The sequence below is a fragment of the Rhinatrema bivittatum genome, chromosome 15 (assembly GCF_901001135.1).
Source record: "Rhinatrema bivittatum chromosome 15, aRhiBiv1.1, whole genome shotgun sequence".
In the NCBI taxonomy this organism is placed as follows: domain Eukaryota; kingdom Metazoa; phylum Chordata; class Amphibia; order Gymnophiona; family Rhinatrematidae; genus Rhinatrema; species Rhinatrema bivittatum.
In genome coordinates this window covers 59,572,261-59,585,654 of record NC_042629.1, presented here as the reverse complement: position 1 = coordinate 59,585,654, position 13,394 = coordinate 59,572,261, and the positions used below count along the sequence as shown (strand labels likewise).

At 40.2% G+C, this 13,394-nt stretch overlaps 1 protein-coding gene across 6 annotated transcripts in view; it reads left to right on the top strand.

Moving 5' to 3' along the window:
- USP48 (ubiquitin specific peptidase 48) overlaps positions 1-13,394 on the top strand; it is a 148,014-nt gene that overhangs the window by 108,885 nt on the left and 25,735 nt on the right. For 3 of the 6 annotated variants that reach the window (XM_029578101.1, XM_029578102.1, XM_029578103.1), the window contains exons 21-24: positions 2,431-2,537; positions 2,627-2,731; positions 6,808-6,966; positions 11,958-12,081. In XM_029578101.1, the coding sequence (XP_029433961.1) occupies positions 2,431-2,537; positions 2,627-2,731; positions 6,808-6,966; positions 11,958-12,081 (495 nt within the window). Of the gene's footprint in view, positions 1-2,430; positions 2,538-2,626; positions 2,732-6,807; positions 6,967-11,957; positions 12,087-13,394 lie in introns of those variants that run through there. The other 3 variants (XM_029578105.1, XM_029578104.1, XM_029578106.1) reach the window with 2 other exon arrangements.

The following is a 13,394-nucleotide window of genomic DNA, read 5'->3' as shown; positions in this document are numbered from 1 at the left end:
GAGCCCATGTGGCCGATCTTCAGACACAAGGTTCTTGGTCTCCAGAGGAAGCCAAACACCAGATAAATTTCCTGGAGCTATGAGCAATTCGATACGCTCTCAGAGTATTTCAGGATCACCTGTCCACTCAAGTCATCCTGATCCAGATGGACAACCAGGTGGCCATGTGGTACATCAACAAACAGGGAGGCACAGGATCCTACCTTCTGTGTCAGGAAGCTGCACAGATTTGGGCGGAGGCCTTCTCCCACGTGGGAGACTATCTTCCTCATAGCCATTACATTGGCTAGAAGGGTTAGTGAGTTGCAAGCAGTTGTCACGTATTCACCATACACAAAATTCCTACATGACAGAGTGGTTCTCCGTACACATCCAAACTTCCTACCCAAGGTAGTTACGGAATTCCACTTGAACCAATCCATAGTTTTACCCACATACTTTCCAAGGCCTCATTCACACCAAGGAGAGTGGGCCTTACATACCTTAGACTGTAAGCGTGCGCTAGCATTTTACTTAGACTGCACGACAGTCCACAGGAAATCCACTCAACTTTTTGTATCTTATGATCCAAACAAACCGGGTAAAGCAGTGGGTAAACATACTCTATCCAACTGGTCAGCAGATTGCATACAGTTTTGCTATGAAAAAGCAGGCCTTATTCTCCAAGGGCGAGTAAAGGCACATTCAGTAAGAGCAATGTCAACCTCAGTAGCACACTATCATTCAGTGCCAATTCTTGACATATGTAAAGCAGCAACATGGAGTTCTCTTCACACCTTTGCAGCTCATTACTGCTTAGACAAAGAAGGATGACAAGATTCAGCCTACGGACAATCTGTCTTAAAGAACTTGTTTCCAGTATAATCCCAACTCCTTCTACATCCAATCTGCTGTGATCTTCGGCTGCCTCATTTTCAACAACAATACATTCTGTTGCTTCACTACAAATGACTCAGCCTCTATCTCGCTAATCACCCATATGTGAGGACTAGCATCCTGCTTGTCCTGGGATAAAGCAAAATTGCTTACCTTGTAATAGGTGTTATCCCAGGACAGCAGGATGTAGTCCTCGCGGAACCCACCCACCACCCCGCGGAGTTAGGTTCGATACGTTTATTATTTTATTTTTGCTAACGCTTATTGCTACATACGAGACTAGAGAGAGACACCCCTGTGGCAGAGAATATAATGGCATGCTGAGCATGCTCAGTGGCCTCACAGGGCCAGTCAAAAGTTTCTAGAAACTTTGACAGAGAGTTTTCCCGCAATAGGGCACAGTCAGTGACGTCACCCCATATGTGAGGACTACATCCTGCTGTCCTGGGATAACACCTATTACAAGGTAAGCAATTTTGCTTTATAGGTACACAATGCAAAGTTCCACATTACGAATCACCATTCAGGAAAAGGATCTAGGTGTCATCATTGATAATACATTGAAATCTACTGCTCAGCGTGCAGCAGCAATAACCAAAAAAACAAATAGAATGCTAGGGATTATTAGGAAAGGATTGGAGAATAAAACAGAGATCATCATCATGCCTCTGTATCGCTCCATGGTGAAACCTCATCTTGTGCATGGTGTGCATTTCTGGTCATCACAGCTCAAAAAGGATAAAGCAGAATTAGAAAAGGTACAGAGAAGGGCAACCAAAATGATAATGGGGATGGAACAATTCCCCTATGAAAAAAGGCTAAAGAAGTTAGGACTCTTCAGCTTGGAGAAGAGATAACTGAGGGGAGATATGATAAAAATTTATAAAATGTGTAATGGAATGAGAAAAATGTTAATCAGTTGTTCACTTTTTCTAAAAGTACAAAGATTAGGGAACATACAATGAAGTTGCTAATAAGAGAAAATATTTTTTTTACTCAATGCATAATTAAGCTCTGAAATTCTTTGCCAGAGGATATGGTGAAAGATGTTAGCGTTGCTGTGTTTAAAAACGGTTTGGACAAGTTCCTGGAGGAAGAGTTCATTAACAATTATTAAAGTAGAGTTGCAGAAATCCACTGCTTATTCTTGGGATAAGCAGCTTGGAATCTATCTACCCCTTGGGATCTGCCAGCTACTGATTGGCCACTGTTGGAAAAAGGATACTGGGCTTAATGGACCCTTGGTCTGACCCAGTATGGCAAGTCTTATGTTTTTATGGATTACTTTAGCCAGACTGTGTTTATCCTAGATAGTTCCGTTGCTGGTGGATCTAATATGTGCATGAATGAGGTTAATTTTCACAGTCGAGAAGGCATGATTCTGAAACAGTAAGCACTGAAAACATCATGAGGTGAAACTTTGTAGTAAAATTGTGTGAAGCATTTAACTGTCAGAATTCAAATGTTCCAGCTTCTCAACTTTGGTGTTACTTTGTAGTAGTGGTATGGCTTTTGAATACTTACAACCACCTTTCTTTTGTTTTGACGTATCAGAGCTGTGTCCTGAATGTAGAGAAGGGCTGCTGTTTCAGCAGCAAAGGGATATGCGAGAATATACACAGGCTACAATTTATATTCACAAAGTGGTTCATAATAAAAAGGTACTTTTCCCTACTTTTGAGTTTGCGAGGCTTCTCTGGTGTTGTGTATTAAATGTATATAATCTCGTCTGTGATGTAATGTGCTTCAGGTGATGAAGGAGTCTGCGCCAGAGCTAAATATGAGTAGTTCAGAAGCGGAAGAGGAGAAAGAGGAGCCCAAGCCTGAGGGAGAAAGTGACCCTGATTTTAATCAAGTAAGAAGCTACATCTCTTCCTTTCACTTTTGAGAGTTGCATATTTGGCTGTGGTAGATGGATGAAATTTTACTTGAAATGTATACACATCTGACTAGATAAAATATGCTGCATTTGGGGAGGAGGCTAGTCAGGTATCTACTTATTGTAAGATGTTTTAGATCAGGTGTAATATTTAAACTAGATAGCATACTTTCTCTGAAGACAAAGTGAATCAGCCAGGCCGTAGAACTGAGTGATATCCTCCTCAGTTCCATCTCTGAACATATTTCCAGAACTTTCTAGAAAAAACCTGTAGGGCCTGCTGGCAATGCAAAGTAATACTCTTGTACTCATACTCATGCAGCATGCCTCGCTTCGTATATTCCTATTGAGAGCAACGGACTGATTTTTTTTCTCTAACTACTATAGTTTTTGCATGATTTTAGAGCAATTTATCTTTTATTTCTTAATTGAAAGAATAGACATTTCCATTATAATATAAGAAAAACATACAAGCCAAAACAAATGCTACACCAGTAGCGTAATGTGGAAGCAACTATACATAAGCATCAATGAAATTTAAAACAGTACATCCATCTGCAGTTTTTTGCAAGTATAACCTGAAGCAGATGGAAAATAATCAAATAACCATGCAATCACTAAATACTCTATGAAAAAAAAATCTTCTAATAAAATCCCAAGAAAGTACTAAATTACACAGTTTAAAAACAGAGAAAAAAGGTAAGGCTTAAATCAGTAGCCAGCCCTGAAACTGAATTTTCAAAAATAAAATTGGCCCAGTGACACCATGACATGGATGATTATCACTGTCAGGTGCAGCAGGGATCGATCTTGCAAATACCAAGTGAATCAAAGTTAGGAAGACCAACCTCCAGAGGCTCTCCATTGGACCAGCATTAGGTATGGCCCAGATAGCTGTGTATAAAGAGCTCCAGCCAGCTACATCTTTGCTAGTCCAACAACTCACTTGGAATCTGCCTCACTGAAGTGCTCTTGGTTTGTCTGTTATTTCCTGGCCGTTTCTGCATCTTCTCATTCCTGCTTCCTGGTCCTCTGCTCTTTCCTGGTTCCTGCTTTGAACCTGGCCTTCAGCCCATTCTGGTTTCCCCGCTCTTATGTGGAAGTCCTGGCATCCGCCTGCACCCAAGGGCTCAAGCCACAGAAAGCAGCGGCTGCCCTAGGCAGAAGTTGGCAGCTCCAGATCACCTGGCCATATTTAGCCATTGCACCTTTTCTCTGTCCTTAACAGAGCGGCGGTGACAATTATCCCTTTGCAAAATCGAAAAAGGGTGCCCAAATGGTATTAAAAAAAATAGCATGTATGCCTCTCATCACCCAAGTGAATTTTTCCATAGCTACAGTATTTTCAACTTTCTGCATCTGATCATACCAAAATGGAGGATGTTCATGCTTCCATTTTCTCACCAAGACTACTCTTGCTGTTAAGAACAGATGTTGAAGTAATTGCTTTAGCTTTACAGAGCATTGTCCAAGAGATCATCTCCCAACAAGATGGGGGTAAATTCAGCACTGTAATCTTGATCATGGAATTATGTATTTCAGCCCAAAATATTTTGATAAAAGGGCAGTCTCACCAAATATGAAAAAACGAACCATCCATTCTGCAATTTGCTAGCAAAGTGGAAAAGCATTAACATCCCATATACTAATCCTAACAGGGGTTAGATAAGATCTTGGCAAGATCTTCAGTTGTGTATTCACCAAAGTAAGATAAATAGAGCAATGAAAAGTATATCTCCAAATCAGTGGCTAAAAACCCCCCATAATCTGCTCCCCCAAAACCTCTTTCCAACTGGAAAAGAGATCATAAAAAAAAATTGCTACAAAGGCAATTAAGTGAAGATTGAAGCTGGAGAAAGCACTGAGGATGAAATGTATCCTAAACAAGTACTTAAATTAAGTGACAAATTTCAGTTCAGAGAGGGTACAGTGGATAATGCTTATTCTGAATGCACATTTAAGCTGCAACAAATTTTAATATGACAGGGTGAATAACAAGAGGACATAACAGCTCTTGTACAGATTTCTTTGTTGTGTAATGTTGAAAACACTCAAAATATTATAAACAACCCTAGCACCTCCTTGATAACGCGACCCCTAATTCAAATATTGCACGGCACCCCCTGAAGGGTGTTTGGGGACGCGTTAGGAAAGCGGGCGCTGACTGTTCAGCACCCACTTTCAGCGCACAAATATTGCATCGGCCCCTTTGCATTGACCTGATGAAGGGGGAATAACTCTTGAAAGCTAGCTGCAAATGTATTTAGTCTAATACAAATATATTACCTACAACTTGTTTATTGACCCAGAGGTGGAAAATTCCAAGGCACCAGTCACCTAAAATTAGTGCCTGGTTATGGTCCATGCCCAGGAGGAACCACTGTGGTAGTGGAACTGAATCTAGGAGGAGCTGCTGAACCTGAGAAATACAGGCTCAGAAAGATCCAATGGCACTGCCTAGGAAGAGCCACTGCAATCTCCGGCTGCTCTCTGCCAGCACAGAAAAGAGGGAAGGGGGAAGAGACACAATATATAAAATCAAAGCAAGTATAAAAGGCCCAAATCAATCCCCCAAAAAAGTAAAATAAAAATATCCAAAATGAGAAACCAAAGAAAGAAAACAGACATGCACAAAAAAAGCAACAAGGCAAACAAAACTGTAAATAGATAAAATAAACAAAAAAGCGACACAAAATCCAAAAAATGCAAAACAAAAAAATTGAGTGAAAACAAAATAAAGCATATGAGAAAAATACAATTTTGCTCCGATTTCAATTTAAAAAAACAACCCACAAGCAAAACCAAAAGCTTTAGATGGCTCTGAAGTTTTTTCTTTTTTTTTTTTAAAGATTTTCTAATTTTTATATAGTTACTGCAATATACAGTATCTGATACTAGCACATTAGAATTGCTTTGTTGCTTTATGATATTAAAAAAAACATAATAAAACTTATAAAAGACATCTAAAAGCTTCTTTTTTTCATGCATTACTGGAAATTTCTCTGAAAAATATATAATCTGTCGTGTGGACTGTAAACTAGTTTGGAGGTCTTCAAAAAACCATACCTAAAAAAAAAAAAATGTAGGTGGCCTCATACTGTTAGCTGCTATAGTATTGCCTCATGTCTGTGAGGACAGAAAATATTCAGTCTTAACAAGGACCAACAATATAAATATCTTTAGGCTCCCTCAATGAGACATGCTCACATGGTTTTATATGAACTCTGAGCACCATACAGATGGGACACACGTGCGCCACAGGGATTTTAAAATGCCCGCAGCCACGCACATATCTGCCCGTACACATTCAAGAAAGGGTTTGTCAAAAGGGGGTGGGCCAGAGGCGAGGTCTGGGCAGGGCATGGGTAGGCCGGGAGCCGACCGGCCCATGCAAGTTGCTGCTGCTCTGGTGAGCAGGTAAGTAGAAAAACAAAAAAAAAAAAAAGTAGGGTAGTTAGCGGGGTTTTAGGGGTTGGGGTTAGTAGGGAAAAAGTGAGACAGGTTAGGTAGGGGTTTTAGGAAGTTCCCTCCCAGTCCGCTCTTTTATTGGAGCGGAGGGAACTGGGGAAAAGGCGTAGTCTGTCGCCGCATGCATGTACTAAATTCCCTCCCCACTTATGCACGTTGGTAGCGGATTTTGTACCACAAGTGCATCAAACACGCGCACGTTATAAAATCGGCGCGTCTGTGCACGTGCCAGGAACCGAGCACACATGGACACCTGCGTGCAGGTTTAAAAGTTACTGTCCCAGTGCAGTAACCATGAAATTTAAAATAGTGCATTCTGTAATGTTATAGTGAAGTGACTAATAGGGTGTCTGATGTAGGGATGAAAAAATGTTCATGACATTACAACAGGAAAGAGGTTGAGGCGTTCAGCCTCAAAATAGAGAGAAAAAGGAACAGCGTAAACACAAGAAGATAGCAGGTGTTGGGCAGCCTGTGTGCATATGTAGGGAGTAGGAGAAGGAGGGGACATCAGGAGTCATTGGAGCGAGCAAAGGGAGGATGCACATTATTGATTTTAAGTTTCTGTTTTGGACCAATTGTAGACTAATGATGGGAGTGTAAAGCGACAGAAAGTGTCCAACCAGACTTATACAGTCTATCAGAAGCAAGGCATTCGGCGGAGTACTCGACACAGGAAAGTACGGGGAGAGAAGGCACTGCTTGTTTCAGCTAATCAGACTTTAAAGGAGCTGAAAATACAGGTGGGACTTATTTATTTATTTATTTATAAATTTTTATATACCGCCGCTCATCAAAGATATCACGTCGGTGTACAGTGAACAGGAACTTACGCCGGAGCGTTTTACATTTAACAGAGTTATATAAGCGTTATACAATTAAAAAAAGGCAAGTATATAAATATTTGAACATAAAACAAGTAGAATCTTTTACAAAAACAGAACTATCATTTAGTTGTAACTTAACTGAGCTGAATTAAAACAACACTATAGAGTAAAGAGGGTTCAAGGGGAAAAAGGTAAAAGCTAAGGGAGAGGGTTAGAGGGTGATGGAGTTCTAAATAATAAGTGGTAAGAGGGGAGCGAAAGTGCTAATCTTAAATTAGGAGCAATATGGTAGGATCATTAGAATAGGAGCAGAAATAGGAGAAGTTAGAGATGGTAGAGATGGTAGGACTTGTTTTTTCATTATGAACAGTTCTTTCTCCTATATGTGTATCCTTATGATTATTCATTTACAATTGTGCTTATAAGCTTACATACCTCTGGCAGAATTTGTAAGATATGTAGCATTTTAAGAAAACATGAGTGATCAGATAAAACACATCTGTTATTTTTAATATGTTTCAAAATTAAACCATTATGCATCACAAATAGCACATTTATTAAACCATAGCAATAAAGGAAATAAAATTGCCCTGTTCAAAAGTTTGCTTTACCCATGGTTCTTAATATCATGTATTGCCCCCTTTTGCATCAATGACTGTTTGCAGTATTTTGTGATAGTTGTGAATGAGGCCCTTTATTTTCTCATGTGGTAAAGCTGCCCATTCTTCTTGGCAAAAAGCCTCCAGATCTTGTACATTCTTTGGCTGTCTAGCATGATCTGCATGTTTGAGTTCTCCCCAAAGTGGCTCAATGATATTGAGGTCAGGACACTGTGATGGCCACTCTAGAACCTTCACTGTCTTCTGCTGCAGCCATTAAAGGGTCAACTTGGCCTTATGTTTCAGATCATTGTCATGTTGGAAAGTCTAACATAAGAACATGCCATACTAGGTCAGACCAAGGGTCCATCAAGCCCAGCATCCTGTTTCCAACAGTGGCCAATCCAGGCCATAAGAACCTGGCAAGTACCCAAAAACTAAGTCTATTCCATGTTACTGTTGCTAGTAATAGCTGTGGCTATTTTCTAAGTCAACTTAATTAACAGCAGGTAATGGACTTCTCCAAGAATTTATCCAATCCTTTTTTAAACACAGCTACACTAACTGCACTAACCACATCTTCTGGCAACAAATTCCAGAGTTTAATTGTGTGTTGAGTGAAAAAGACCTTTCTCCGATTAGTTTTAAATGTGCCACATGCTAACTTCATGGAGTGCCCCCCCTAGTCTTTCTATTATCTGAAAGAGTAAATAACCGAATCACATCTACCCGTTCTAGACCTCTCATGATTTTAAATTCCTTTATCATATCCCCCTCAGCCGTCTCTTCTCCAAGTTGAAAAGTCCTAACGTCTTTAGTCTTTCCTCATAGGGAAGCTGTTCCATTCCCCTTATCATTTTGGTCGCCCTTCTCTGTACCTTCTCCATCGCAATTATATCTTTTTTGAGATGCGGTACCCTATGCTCAGCTTCCTGACTGATGAATGCAAATTCTCCTCCAATATTTTCTGATAAGATGCTTTCAACCTGCCACCACTTTTGACTAAATTCCCTGTGCTGCTGTATCTTACCCCCCCCCCCCCCCCCCCCCGAAATACAGCAGAGATCCACCTCCATGCTTCATGGTAGGTATGGTGTGCTTCTCGTCGTAGGCCTTGTTGACTCCCCTCCAAACATAGCGTTTATGATTGTAACCATAAAGTTGAATTTTGGTGTCATCACTCCAAGTGATTTTATTCCAGAAGTTTTAAGGCTTCTCTAGGTGTTGTTTGGCATATTATAAGCAAGCTGTTTTATGGCATTGGTGCCGCAATGTCTCTTTTCTGGCCACTCTACCATGCAGCCCATTTTTGTTCAATTATCTCCTTATTGTGCATGCTGAAACACCCACACCATTTTGTTTCAGAGAAGCCTATATTTCAGTAGAAGTTGCTTGTGGATTATTCTTTGCATCCTGACAAATTTTCCTGGCAGTTTTGTCTGAAATCTTTCTTGGTCTATTTGACCATGGCTTGGTATTAACAGAACCCATAATTTTCCACTTCTTGATCAGGGTTTGAACAGTACTGATTGGCATTTTCAAATCCATGGATATCTCTTTATATCCTTTTCTTGATTTATAAAGTTGAACTACTTTTGTTCTCAGATCCTTTGACAGTTGTTTTGCTTTCCTCATGCTTCAGTAACCACCAAATCAGTGCAGCCCTGGATGAAGTGCACAAGGGTTTCTCAAGAGCTAAGAAACTCATTGACTATTTATAGACACTAATTACAATTAAACAAGGCATAGGTGTGGATACCTACCCTACATTGCCATCTCAGCCTGTGTGTTTGTCAACTTGAGTGTGTAGTATCAGCGCATTCAAGGGTACGCAATGTTTTGAACAGGACCATTTTATTATTTCCTTTATTGCTATGGTTTATTTAATGATTGTGCTATTCTATGATACATAATAGTTTGGTTTGAAACACACTAAAAATAACAGATGTGTTCTTAAAATGTTTTCTTAAAAGGCTATATACATCTTACAAATTCTACCAAAAGTATGTAAACTTATGATCACAACTGTATATGTAATCCTGCATCAGAAAACAATTTCTTATGTGCTGCTGTTGGGGTTAAACAGTGTAAGGGGAAAGACTAATTTTTTATGAGCAAATAGATTCTGCTGATAATCTAAGCAAACATGACCATATTAACTGAATGTATTTATTCAATCTTAAGTTATTTTTATAAAATCATTTTATATGCTCAACTATTTGTGCTCTTTGTATACTGTGTAGCAGTGGTTCCCCAAACTTTTATCCAGTATGACTCCATTTTAATACAGTATTTGAAAATCCACACACTTCCAGATGATGACCAAAATAAACTAGCATATCTCCATTCCTTTTCCCCAACTAGGCCAGTGAAAATAGTAATAGCAGTCAGCATAGGCCCTGAGTGTCAGTGCACACCAGGCCCTATGCTAACTGATGTTACTAATTTGTAAAAAGAATGTGAGATTGAATAAATACAGTCAGTTCACATGGTCATCTGGCCCCAGCCTTCTGCATATGTTTATTATCTAACAGGAAGCCTGTGAAGGAAGAGGGAGCAGAGCCCATGAATGTAGCAGTCTCACAGGCCCCTTTCTGACTGCCATTTGTGCTTGTGGGGAAACCAAGGGGTGATTACCAAGCTGGAGGCACAAAACCACACAAAATCCAGCCTTTACTAATGCAGAGAAAATTTTATTCAAGTTACAGCACTTCAACACATTAGAATGACTGCCTATCTTTGTAGTATACTTCCCACTCCTTGGGCTTTGGGTCAGCATAGATTTACAGGAGCTGCCTCTCCTGGAGACTTAGGAGCCTCCTGAATCCAGCTGGGCTTACATTCTTATGCTCCCCAGCTAGTTCCACCCTCCAGACTCTCCCCTGCCCCAAAGGTCCAGCCCACAGAGCTCTCTACCTTTGTGGCATTTAAGGTGGACTAGGCCTTTAGCCTGGTTCTGCACATACAACAAGGGGGAAAATGGGGTCACTCCATTACACCGCCATCATGCATGATTCTAAGTTAGCCTTTGTTCCCCAGATTAATCAAATAGTAAAGAGAGCATTTTATAAATTAAAAGTATTAAGGCCTTTGAAATATATTTTAGTGCCAATGTTGTTTAGATCAGTTTTACAAGTGCTTTTATTTGGATAACTTGGCTATTGTAAATAGTCTTTATTGTGGCTTGCCGAAAATTCATTTATGTGTTCTACATCTGTTACAGAATGCAGCAGCATTTATATTGTCTGGAGATGGTTTAATTGATTATATTTCACCAGTACTCCGTGATATACATTGGTTGCCTATTAATTTTAGATCACAGTTTAAAATACTTGTGATTGTTTTTAAGTTATTCAATACTGATAACATCTATGCCTTGGTGAACAAAATAAGCAAGTATTCTGTGTGGGCATTAAGATCTTGTGCACTGATGTTTTACTTGTATATTTTATTAAGTGTTTGTTGTATTAATTATGGCTGTTTATGTTCTCTGCACCAAACACACTGTGATAGTTGCGGAATATAAGAAACGCTAAATAAATAAATGCAGTTTTTCAAGTATGTAGAAATCAAGATGTAATATTTATCTTCTATCATGTAAAATTTTTTCTTAAGTCATACATTTTTTTTGTGCCATGTCTACCACACCCCAGACTGACCTGAGGATCCTATAGAGACAGTGTTCCCAGTCTATGGGGGGAGGGAGTTTCAGCCGTCACTCGGTGGTAATACCTAGTAAAAAGATGGAATTTATGTGGCTAAGGTTCCAGAGGGAGCTGCGCTCTGTGGCTTCTAGATAAGGACTGCTGCTGTAATGACTGGCCTAGATGGGGCTTATAAAATAGGGGAAAAGCCTTGAGTAGTTATAAATGAAGGCTTATGGATCCCAGTCCTCATTTCAATTGAACTGGAAAGCCAATGAAGCAGGAGGAAACTTCTGATCAAAAAAAAAAAAAGTCAGAATTTTAAAAAATTCTGTAAACTATACAACTGCTTAAATACTTGAGAGCAACTAATTTTTTTTAAATTGTTTAAGACATTTACCTCCTGTGTGATGAGAACTGACTGATTTGTGAATGCAGTGTACGATGTAATTTGTGACATCATGGTCAGCATGAATTAAGTGAGTGTGAACTAATTTGTAACACTTAGCAACATGGCTGCACCTAGCGGTTTAGGGACTTCTGATTAGAGCTGGCTGCTTTAAAAGTATTTTAAAAATGAGGTCAGTGTAAAATTGATTTAGGAATAGCATTAGTACTTTTATCATGCATTTAGCAATTTTTTCCTTGTTCTGTCTTTACATAGATTATGCATGCGTTTTCAGTTGCTCCTTTTGACCAGAACTTGTCAATTGATGGGAAGATACTAAGCGATGATACTGCAACACTTGGTACTCTAGGAGTCATTCCAGAATCAGTCATTTTATTAAGGTAATATTTTAAGGGTGTTTTCCTTGCTAGCTAAGAAAATAGATAAAATATGATACAAGGTTCACTCTGGATTATAAAACAGTTGCTGAGTATTGATCCATGTGGTTGTCTGGATTAAATACTATCTGCATACTATATTATTTATTTAACAAGTACCATTTAAAATGTCTGTCCTGAAATAGCTCTCATTTTCATTGGATAGGAAAGACAGAGTGGGGCTGAACCAATCTTATTTAATATGAGAGAAGTTTTTCTTAGAGATGAGCAAAATGAATGGTGATTCTAGATGTGAGGAATTTTCACCTCAGGCTCACTAGTTGAAATAGGAGCTAGAATGCCAAGAGTAGAATAATATCCTTTCTATTATTTAGATGAATAACCAGGAGAAGGCTGCAGCAAGGTAACTCTTAGCAGCGTTGTGCCATTCATTACAAACAACAAGCAATTATATACAATTCAAAATGCTGCACAAAGCCAGTTTCATAAGCTAAAATAGTCTCAAGCCTAAGTGTTTAATTTATAATTGCAAGCAAGCACAGCATATCTTGTTTTAGATAAGACCCACCTTTATTAATCTGACTTGAGCTCCTTCTCATAGCCTGCCAGTCTCCTTCCTCATAAACAGTTTATCAGGCAGTCTGGTAATATATGTTCTCACAGGACAAGCAGGATGGTTGTCCTCACAAATGGGTGTCATCGAGGATGGAGCCCACCACGGAAAACTTCTGTCAAAGTTTAAACAGAACTTTGACTGGCCCCTACTGGGCATGCCCAGCAAGGCACTGACCCTGCAGCCAGCAGGGGTCTCCCTTCAGTCTTCTTTTTTCCGCGCAGCCGTTGCCACGCGGTGAAAGGAGCTCTCTTATCGAGAATGCGATGCGAAGATTCCAGCCTCCACCGGCACCGCCTCCGGCACCGATTCCGGCACCGCCTCAGGCACCGACCTCAGCACCGACTCTGCCACCGAGGATGGAACCGACCACCGAGCCTATAGTGGAAGCGTTGGCACCGATACTAAATCGTATGGAGGCACTTATGCGCGCCCTTCCATCGGTGATTTCATTAGCACCGACTACACCATCATCTCCGGAAGGACATTCATCGACAGGAGAAACACCGTTCCGGATTCCTCCGTCCGGTGTCGTTCCATCGGTGCCTTCACATACCTTTCCACCGATTTATCCTTCGGCTCCATCGATTCCAAGATCGGCACCGATTCCATCGGTGGCCCCGAAGCCCTCGATGCCGTTCACTGTTCCGCTTGCAGCACCGGTTCCATCGATGCCTTTGGATCCTCTACCAGGTCCTTCAG